This window comes from Hydra viridissima, unplaced genomic scaffold (assembly GCF_058129835.1).
Source record: "Hydra viridissima isolate aposymbiotic clone 2 unplaced genomic scaffold, HvirCarnegie_v1 scaffold_11, whole genome shotgun sequence".
NCBI lineage: Eukaryota > Metazoa > Cnidaria > Hydrozoa > Anthoathecata > Hydridae > Hydra > Hydra viridissima.
In genome coordinates this window covers 8,277,791-8,287,708 of record NW_028324310.1, presented here as the reverse complement: position 1 = coordinate 8,287,708, position 9,918 = coordinate 8,277,791, and the positions used below count along the sequence as shown (strand labels likewise).

Here is a 9,918-nt window from a genome sequence, read left to right as displayed (position 1 = left end):
TCCGGAACAGAAACGAAATTTTAAAACCGAATGAAAATCACTGGTAACTGTAAAAAAAACAACAGAATTTATAACAAAAAGTAACAGTAACAATAGCAGAAACAGTTTTATAAAGTATAACAGTCACAGTATTGCTAAAAGAGGTGGAAATGGTACCTCCACTGGGTCGAAAAATACGGTATGTGGTCATAAATATTTTTTAATGAAATTTGGCAGGCACATAGAAAATAGATTTATACAGTTGACTGGAAAATTTCAAATATGTACCAACATGCCTTCAATATCAATGCAGTGCCAGAACAGGAACACAATTTTAAATAGCAATAAAAAAACTGAAAAATTTATTACACGTAAAAAAAAACCCATAATTTATTCAACATAAAACATTTTACTTTTTTAATAAAGTCTAAGCTGATATAAAATTCTAAAAAAAAAGACAAATAAATACATCATTACCACACCGACTTCGAGCACGCTGTGAAAAAAAAGGTCACAGTTTTTGTCTTTAAAATCGGTGCTGTAAAAACCCAGATACGCACATACCTAATTTATGCATTAAAATAAACTCCATAAATTTCTTTAATTTATAGTTCTTCAACTTTTCTCAAAGCCATTGATAGGGTCCTGTTTGAGCAACAGGTAATGCTTTTTTTGGTCCTCTTTCTTATGTCTTTTTTACACATATTTTCCTTTAACTTTGTAGATGAATTTTCTGCAGGTTTTTATGCGTTCATCTTTAACATTCACGAAACTCTTTCCATATAAAAACTGCGTAAACGGCTCTCCAACCATTTCAATTAAAGGTTTCAAACCAGATAACCCATTGGAAAACTAAATAATTTCAAGAACTCTTCTTGATAACTCCTAAGTATTTTAGACATTTTTCAAATAATTCAGTTCAAGTATTTTTTTCTGTTTTCAATTTACTTTCAAAACCATATGTAATTTGCATAATATTTTATATGACCCATCCAACACGTCACTAATGTTTTTGCAAGGTTTTAATGAAATCAAAACTGGAATAATTATTAGGATCTGATTGACCTGTGTTCTTTACTAATTTCTCAAAAGAATCACCATTTGTACCTAAGTACTATGGTAATTGTAATATGTCTTTTAAATTACTGTAAGTTTTTGAAGTGTAGGCAATTTGAAGCCATTGAATTCGATGATAAAATTAATTATAAATAAAACTCCTAAGTTTAAATTTCAGGGGGTTTTGCCAAATCATTTTCCAAAGATTTTAGAAAAACAAAGTATTTTTTCATCAAAAAATCAAGTTTAATATTCTCGGAGGTAATTTATTAAATGATCAGCGCAAAGAACAATATTTCTAAGCAATAATTCATAAGATTCATCAGTATCACATTTTCTCTGAAGACTTTTGTTGACTTCAATTAGGAACAGTTAACTGAACTCTTATAAAGTAAAATGATTACACTGACCTTAATGTTTGTTTAATCAAAGCATTCAGGGGTTTTTTAAGATTTATGTTTTGAAGACTTAGTTTTTCACCATTTTACTGCATACCGTTTTGTATGATGTGACAAACGAGTGCAGCGAGGTTTGAGGATCGTTTACATATATGAAATCCATGCCTTCCAACAGCATTATCTATAATATATAATTTTATATATTTCACACTTGTTGACATTTTTTATATATTCTTTCTATGACTACATAAAAATTTCAGATTGCAATCGTTTTGTGTGGCAGGAAGGCATCAACTAAAAAATGTTACAAATGTTTTTTCTTTTTTAAAATATTTCATAGTAAAAATATTAAAACATAGTTGAAAAATATAAAAACAACATAAAGACTATTAAGAAGATTTTTTTTGGATAAGAAAATCAGGCTCCGATGTATGTATATATTATTTTTAAATAGCTAAGAAAAGCTTCTAGTTTAAATTAAATTTAAAAACTGTAAAATTAAGATTTTTCTACAAAAAAAGAGACATTAAATTTTTGGATAAAAGTATTTTTTAATTAAACAGAAATAGACCCCGCCCTAAAATTACTTTTTCCAATTAAGGCATTAATAGCAACAGGTTTGCCGAGTAATGCAATTCTTTTAGCGTCTTGAAATGTCAGTCGAACTTTCTTCAAATCTGAATCGCTGATTTTTAAACCGACGCCCCCATAACCTTCCGCAACATTGTCGTAAGCAGAATACTGGAATGAAAATGTAAAGTTGAATAAATTCGCATCTATATTTTTTTGATGAAAATATTTCTAATGATTAATCAGATTTTATTATAAACTAAATACAACCTACCGCTAACTCACAACCAATCGAACTGTTAAACATGGGAACTTGCTCTCTTGCAATTTGAGACCAGCATGCATCATTTCCTATCAATCCAATTACAGGTATCTGGAAAAAAAAAAAAAAAAAAAAAGAAAACTTGTTTGTGTTTTCAACAACCAAACAGTTTAATGCAAAATGACAAAATATCCAAAATTTTTAAAAAACAAGTGTTGCATCATATAAAAATCATAAATAAAATTATAAATAGGCCAATTACTTTAAACCTTGAAAATGTGTCAAATTCAGCTAGACTGTAAGCGCTAGAGCCATCACCCCATAAAATCCATACTTCAGCATCCGGTCGAACTAATTTTGCTCCAAGGGCAAATCCTGCTCCCACACCAAGTGTTCCGAATGCCCCTGGGTCCAACCAAGATAAAGGAGCACGTGGTCTAGAGGAATATCATATGCAACAAAAATTTTAAATCTGTAAAGTTATAAAATTTAAACAAGTTTTAAAAAAACTAAAAAAAGTTTTATGAAAATGTTTTACATTGCTCAAATAAAAACGCATAACATAAAAAAAAAAAAAAAAAAAAAAAAAAAAAAAAAAAACTAACCTTAATATGTAAGCTGCTGTGCCTACAAAATCTCCACCGTCAGCAACAATGATGCTATTTTCATCCAAAACATCCTCTAACTCGTGAAGAAGATTTAGAGGGTTGATAAGACTGTTTAGAGCAAAAAAGGAATATGAGACTTACTGTTTCTTAAAGTATTTGCAACCAAAAACTATTCACAAATAACAACAAGAACCTATCTGTTTGTTTTGATGCAAGCCCTAATTCTTTATTCGAACTCTCTTTTTCTTCATCACGTTCTTTTAATATCTTGCACCAACCATTCCACTCCAACGTTTTCTTTTTGATTGCACACAAGCTATTAACAAAAGCTGCAGGATCTGCTTGTACAGCTAGAGCTGGTGACCAAAAAATTTTTGAATTCTTAAACAACTGTTGATCATTGCGGTTGATAGCTACAATCTTTGCTTTTTTATTTAATACTCGCCCATACGAAAGACGAAAATCACAAACGGTACCTGAGCAGTTAAGAACTAAATCTTATATTTGGTAGCAATTACACTCCTAGTTTTTTTTATTCAGAAAAAAATAACTATAAAAGGAATTACTTCCATAATGCACTTTACCTACTAACAAGATAAAATCAGCCTCTGCTAGAGCATCTCCCCTTCTTTGTCGAATATGAAGTTTATTACTTCGACCAAGTAAACCTCGTGCCATTCCACCCAGGAAACAAGGAATCCCAATTTCCTTTAGTACAATGACAAAACTCTCACCAAGTTACTTATTTACAAAATTATTAAAAATGGAAATAAGTAAATTAAATAAGTAAATTAATCTAAAATTTTGAAACCTCTAATGAAGCTCTCAGTTTGACTACAGCATCTGGTGACAACATTGCTTGGCTTCCAATCAGAGCTACAGGTCTCTCAGACTTTTCTAGCATTCGCAATGCAAGATTAACTAAAGGAATCAAGAATTTTTGAGCTCTTAGAGTCTGCTAACTGTTGACTACTCTTATACTCAAACTTATGAAGTTAAATAACCACCTTGTTCAACTTTGGGAAGGGGAATGTTGATTTTGAGAGGTTTTGTAGATACTACCTCCCATGCTCCAGCAAATATCGCATCTACACTTCTTTGAATATACCTAAAAAATTTTTCTAATTGTCTGTAGCTAAGGTATTATTAAAATGTAATTCAAACTAGAAGCTTTGTATAAAGAGAAGCTGATAACAACAGCCACTTACCAGTTGATTGCTTTTGCTATAAAACCTTGTGGATTTTTCTACAAAATGATTGACTGAACTATTATTTAGAAAGAAAATACTTACAAATCTTACATGCAAAAAGAAAAAATAGTTACAATATTAAGCATCAGCAAAAACAAACCATCCAACATTAAGAGAGATTTGGTTTTACCAAGGACCATTCCTTTTTAAAGAAATAAAATCAAAAAGCCAACAGAAATAAGTGAAATTTAATACAACTTGTTAGCATGAACTTAGACATCTATAAAAAAAAAAAAAAAAAAAAAAACTGCTTGGTTGATGAAATGATAAGTATTAATGACCCCCATTAACTCAAACATTTTTCAATTACAGTATGATGAAACAACTGCTGTAAAGTTAACAAAAATTAAAATGATTAAATTTCATGCTGAGAAATAAATTTGTAAAAAATCACAAAGTTTGAAGATCTAGACACAGAACTTTCTTAAAAACATGAAAATTGTGAGCCTGGAATTTAATCAACACTTAACTAAAGTACTTTGTTCACCTTGATGCCAGCCTCCTTCTGGATCAGCTTGTATGGATACAAAACATCAATAGGGAGTTCCACAAAAACAGGACCTAACAAAAAATACAGATTTCATTTATCATTTTTTAAAATTAACATTTATTAAATAGGTTATGGTTGCTAAAATTTTCCAGTGCATAAATCATACCATTTGATTTTTAAGGAACTATGGAGATAAATGTGCAAACAATTGCAACTCAATATATGTGACAATCAAAAACAGTTCAATAAAAATTGAGTAGGTTTTTTTTTAACTGTTACTTTCCAAAACATTTTTTATAGAATTCTTCATTTAAAACATGGCATACTAATTGAGTTACCTGTGGTATTACCAGTTTCACAAGTAGCTACACTTGAATTTTAAAAAATGGCACAATTTAGCTGCAAAGAATCAAAGTGGTTGCAGAGATGCAAGCTATTGAGTTGACATTGCTTGATCCTATCTTGTTACAAAGTGATAGTCAACAATTACTTGGGAGTGCAAGATAAGAATGATACAAGGAAAATTTTGTAGAAAACAAAAGGAAACTGAGGAAAAAAGAAGGCTCAAAAAAATTTAATCTAGGTATCATTTTATGTTGACATCAGCAGTACTAATTTGGTACTTTTAAGTCTATGTAAAAGACATACCAGGAGTTCCTGACTGAGCTTCTTGTAAGGCTGTTTTTAAGGTTGGTATGATGTCACGAACCCTGAAAAGCCAAAGCAAAAACAATTTAGAAGTATTTTAATGAGCTATATATAATTTGATATCACTTCACAAGATATTTTTAATGTGTAAAAAATAGCTTATGTTTACATACCACTAATAAATAAATACTAAAATTAATATATATATATAAAAAATCCATAAGCAAACCTCAACCTTTTAATGGTGGCAGTGTACTTGCATAAAGGTTTTAACAAAGCCATCTGGTCAATATCCTGTAGAGAGCCTCTTCCCTAAAAACAAAAAAAGTGACTGGTAATTGACCAAAAAACTAGTGGCACAAAATTGTACTAAAGCAAGAAGCAACACTTAGAAAAACTTAACAAAGTTGCTGTCAGCAGACTTGTATTTTTAAAATTTGTATTCAGTGTTGACAAAAAAAACACAAAAAACAAAAAACATAACCTGCTTTGATAAAATCTAAAGTTGTTTAAAAACAAATTTAGAGACATAGTCACTAAATTTGTTTGTAAACAACTTTAGATTTGCCAAAGAATTAAAAGTAAATCAGTTTGTAATTTTGGATTATGTCTAACAGAAAATTACAGTAAACCTATAACTAACACTGATAAGATCAGTTGCAGCTGGTGTTATTAAACTGTTTAGTAAAAGTTAAACTTTTTTCTGCCTTTTTCAATATCAATTGCTGTGGGTATCAATATCTACAATCACTTTAGCTGTATAACATTCACAACAGCATTAACTGAAGCCTAATTATAATAAAATAGTAGTGATTCCCATAAACACAATCAAAGCATTAAACATCATTTGACTTACAAAAGAAATTGTCACAGTTATTATCACTCATGACCAGAAATTTTAAGTTTGGTTGTCAAAATTTGTTATTTTTATTTACAGAATAAAAAAAGAATACCTAATTCACAGGCAAACCAGATAAATAAACAACAGAAAAATCAAGTTTTGTTAAAATGATTTTAGAGAAAAAATTTTCATATTGGTAAAAATACTTAACTCTTTTAAACAACAGCAAATCTTTAAATAAGTTTATAAGTAAAAAAAAAAAAGAGAAAAAAAAAAAAAAAAAAAAAAATACTTTTAACAAAGTTGCAGCTGCTCCACCAAGCAAGAGTATAGGAGATTCTGCCATTTGAGCATTTTTGATTGCTGTAATTGTATTGGTAACACCTAAACTCAACAAAATGTTAAATAATCTAAAAGATTACTATTTAAATTAGAGCTGCATTACAAACTTTTCATAAACTGTTAATTAAAATATATACCAGGACCAGCAGTTACAGCAGCAACACCAACAGTTCCTGATAAACGTGCAACTGCATCTGCAGCAAACACTGCATTTACCTGAAAATAAAATTTTTCATAAAATGAACTGGAGTCTTTTTTCTGATTAAAAATCAGCACAAAACTTTTATCACCTCGTGGCGTGTATCAATAACTTTGATCCCTATATCTTCACATCCTACAAGAATTGGTGAAATATGACCACCACAAAGCGTGAAAAGATATTTTATACCATGACTCTAAAAATCACAAATTTATTCAACTATGCTAACTAGTTTTATAGAGACATTATGACTCTACATAGTTAACAGTAATAGCAACATATAAAAAGTTTTTTTGAAAATTAGGGTGTGCCACATTTTGAATTTATGAGTATTTACAATATTTTAAAATTCTTATTTGTCTAAAATACTGGTAACAAGTGAAGTGCATCTGAGCAATTACTGGTAATATTTGAAAAAAGAAATCTCATCCTAATAATTTGATTAGAGGAGAGTCTGGTCAAAACAGTTTGTTTTTGTCTTAAAATTAATTTTAATTTACATTCAAAATATATAAACTACAATTAATTTAATTTATACATTTTAAGTATAAAATATTGATTATTATTAAAATTTAAGTGCTATTTTATCAAAGCTATTTTTTCAATTTTCTAGGTATAAAAAACAATTTTTTAAGCTGGCATCAAATGAGTAAGTCAAGTATTATTACCCTAATTGATTAAAGTAGAAAAAAAAACAAAAAAAAACGAAAAAACATATTCTGGGCAAATGACACATACTAATATAAATATAACCCAAGCTATAATAGGTCATAAGCAATTTGTAATTACAAATATTCTTGCCCCTAAATCAACAAAAAAAAGTGAAGGTTTTTAAATGTTTATCTTAACAGTATTATTAACAGTATATTAAATGTTTATCTTACAATTTATTTGTTAAACTGATAATTAATCCATTAATAAAGTAATTTGATGTAAAAAGAAAAACAGAAAAAAAAATCTTAAGAACAATTTGTTGATAAACTCATGTTTCCTGTCATGCCCAATCATCTCCAGGAGTCTTAACATAAAGAAGTTTACCAAGTAAAGAAATATTACAGCTTTGATAGGTTTTTACTTTTTGTTGTTCACCGTATAAGTTAAATTCTCAAAACCACTTTAAGTCAATTTTACTTAAAACTTACTACTTTTATTGTTTATTTTATAATCATATTCATTAAACAAACTTTTTGAAACTTTTATTAAGCTAATAATAAATATATGTCAACTGCTAATTTTTTAGACTGTTGTTGCCTAAGAACTGGCATTTAATTAATTTTGATATATATATGATTTAAGAGTAAACAATAAAATTAAAAAATAAAAAATCCTTAAGACCTGCATAAAATCTTTTAAATGTTTATTTATTTTACTGCTGATATTGCATAGTTAAATGGAGCCACGTTTTCTTAACCTTTGAGTGTAATGTATTTGTTCATTTTTTCTGATATTATAAATGTAATTGGTTTATCACTCTTTAATGCAAAAAGAACGATTTTATTATGCTGTATTATTGTTACCTGCAAAACTTGGGCAACAAGCTCTCCACCATGACGCTTAGAGTCTCTATCAACCTATAAATCAATCATATATTTATACATAAACCAAAAACAATTAGAATCAATTCTTTAAATTAACAAAGTTTATTAAAGGAATTAAGAATATGATGATATGATATATTCATATATAAGTATAGTGTACAAACCTTCAAAAATAATCCACTTGTTAATAAAAATATATTTTCTAATATAACTCCAACATAATTATTTATTAAAGTCAAAAACTGGATTATTATTCCCAAGACCATATTTTTAACTTGGATACTTAGTAATCATAGGTTGCTATTGTCTATTCTTTACGGACTGCTAGTGAGGAACACTTTGTACGAAATGGGTTAAAAATTTATAAATCTGTAAAGAGTTGCAAACATAACAAGTTGCAACTGTAAATGCGTGCACTGTTAAAAAAAATTTTATGGTTTTTTTTGTACATGTTATAGTTACTCAAGGCCTAAGCCTAATTCCTTTACTCAAAGTTTTCTAAAAGAGCTTCCAACTCCATCTAATTCATTAACTTTCGTGCCTTGGATAAACTTACTTTGGAAAATGGATTAAACTTGTTTTACTAACTTTCATGATTTTGATAAACTTTTAGAAAAGAATCACTTGAATCCGCCTTATTTAATCCGAATAATTAGGATCAAAGAGAAAATCCTCCAATTTATGGGAAATCTTAAAAGTTCCATTTGCGCGGCAATGAAACTTAAATCTAAAATATATTTTGGACACGTTAAATAAAAGTAATCACTTTTTAAAGTTTGACGTAGAGCTTATTTAGATATGAAGAATTAATGATCAAGAATATTAAAATTGATTTTTTTTTTTTTTAAATAGTTAGCGCTAATTTCAATGACCCAATTTCTATCAGCTGCGTAGGTGATTTTAATGTTAAGATTGATTAGGTAATCATTCAGTCTAAATTTCTTTCAGGGCAATCTTCCTGTCATCGCGTTCAAAATTGTAATCTTCTTCTTGAATCCAATCTTTAAAAAGATCACTATTACTCCAACTTTTTATATGTGTGTGCATTATATTACATAACTTAGTTCTTGAAATAAAATACGTTTTCAGCTTAAAATGACAATCAGTAGAATCTTTTCATGTAAAACACACCTCGCTATCATCCAAGTGATACGTTTTTTTTTCGACAATGCGGCTTTATTTTTGTGAATGTAAAAGTTTATGGCACATTAGATAAAATATCTAAAATCTACCTATATTGAAATTATCTTTTAATGTCTAGCTAATAAAGAAACAGTTTTTTTCCAGGATACAGTTATTTCAGGAGTGCTCCGTCTCCTGTCAGTTCACTCAGCAAGATACAATCTTTCTTCAGTAATTAAAAGAGGTGTTGAAGTTGTGCAATCCAACTCTTTAAATGAACAAAGTCTTCAAAAAGCTTTTACAGAGAAAGGTTTTTCCCTGAATAATTAGATTATTAACTGTTGCATTTTTACTTCTGACCATCAACATGGCCTAGTATATATACACACGGCTTGATATATGCTAATTTAAATAGGTGAAACATAGATTTCTACTTTTTTTGATGCGTTCTTTTAAAATTTTAGTCGCAGAAATTCATTTTTAGTATGGTTTCACCTCTGATACATATCATTTCAGAAAAAACTCGTCGCGAAATCTTATCCACCTGTGCTGTAAGTCAAAAATACATTTCAACTGAGAAGTTTGCTCAAGAAACAAATTTTTTGTATTTAAAAT

General features: G+C 28.7%; 1 protein-coding gene and 1 long non-coding RNA gene across 2 annotated transcripts; both read right to left on the bottom strand.

Moving 5' to 3' along the window:
* Window positions 1-353: 353 nt before the first annotated feature.
* LOC149882017 (uncharacterized) lies at window positions 354-1,614 on the bottom strand. The gene is made up of 2 exons (XR_016444988.1): window positions 1,446-1,614; window positions 354-831 (listed from the first exon to the last, which is right to left on the bottom strand). It is a non-coding gene; the product is annotated as an uncharacterized LOC149882017 (long non-coding RNA).
* Window positions 1,615-1,964: 350 nt separating this feature from the next.
* Window positions 1,965-8,722, bottom strand: LOC145191149 (2-hydroxyacyl-CoA lyase 2-like). Its single transcript, XM_090066750.1, has 18 exons — window positions 8,663-8,722; window positions 8,346-8,562; window positions 8,161-8,214; window positions 6,735-6,839; window positions 6,582-6,660; window positions 6,395-6,486; window positions 5,497-5,573; window positions 5,262-5,323; window positions 4,611-4,684; window positions 4,082-4,119; window positions 3,881-3,981; window positions 3,685-3,794; window positions 3,458-3,581; window positions 3,067-3,349; window positions 2,871-2,981; window positions 2,528-2,702; window positions 2,278-2,376; window positions 1,965-2,174 (listed from the first exon to the last, which is right to left on the bottom strand). The coding sequence occupies exons 2-18, from the start codon at window positions 8,445-8,447 to the stop codon at window positions 1,989-1,991; spliced, it is 1,872 nt and encodes a 623-aa protein (XP_089922876.1). The 5' UTR covers window positions 8,448-8,562; window positions 8,663-8,722; the 3' UTR covers window positions 1,965-1,988.
* Between the last annotated feature and the right edge of the window lie 1,196 nt (window positions 8,723-9,918).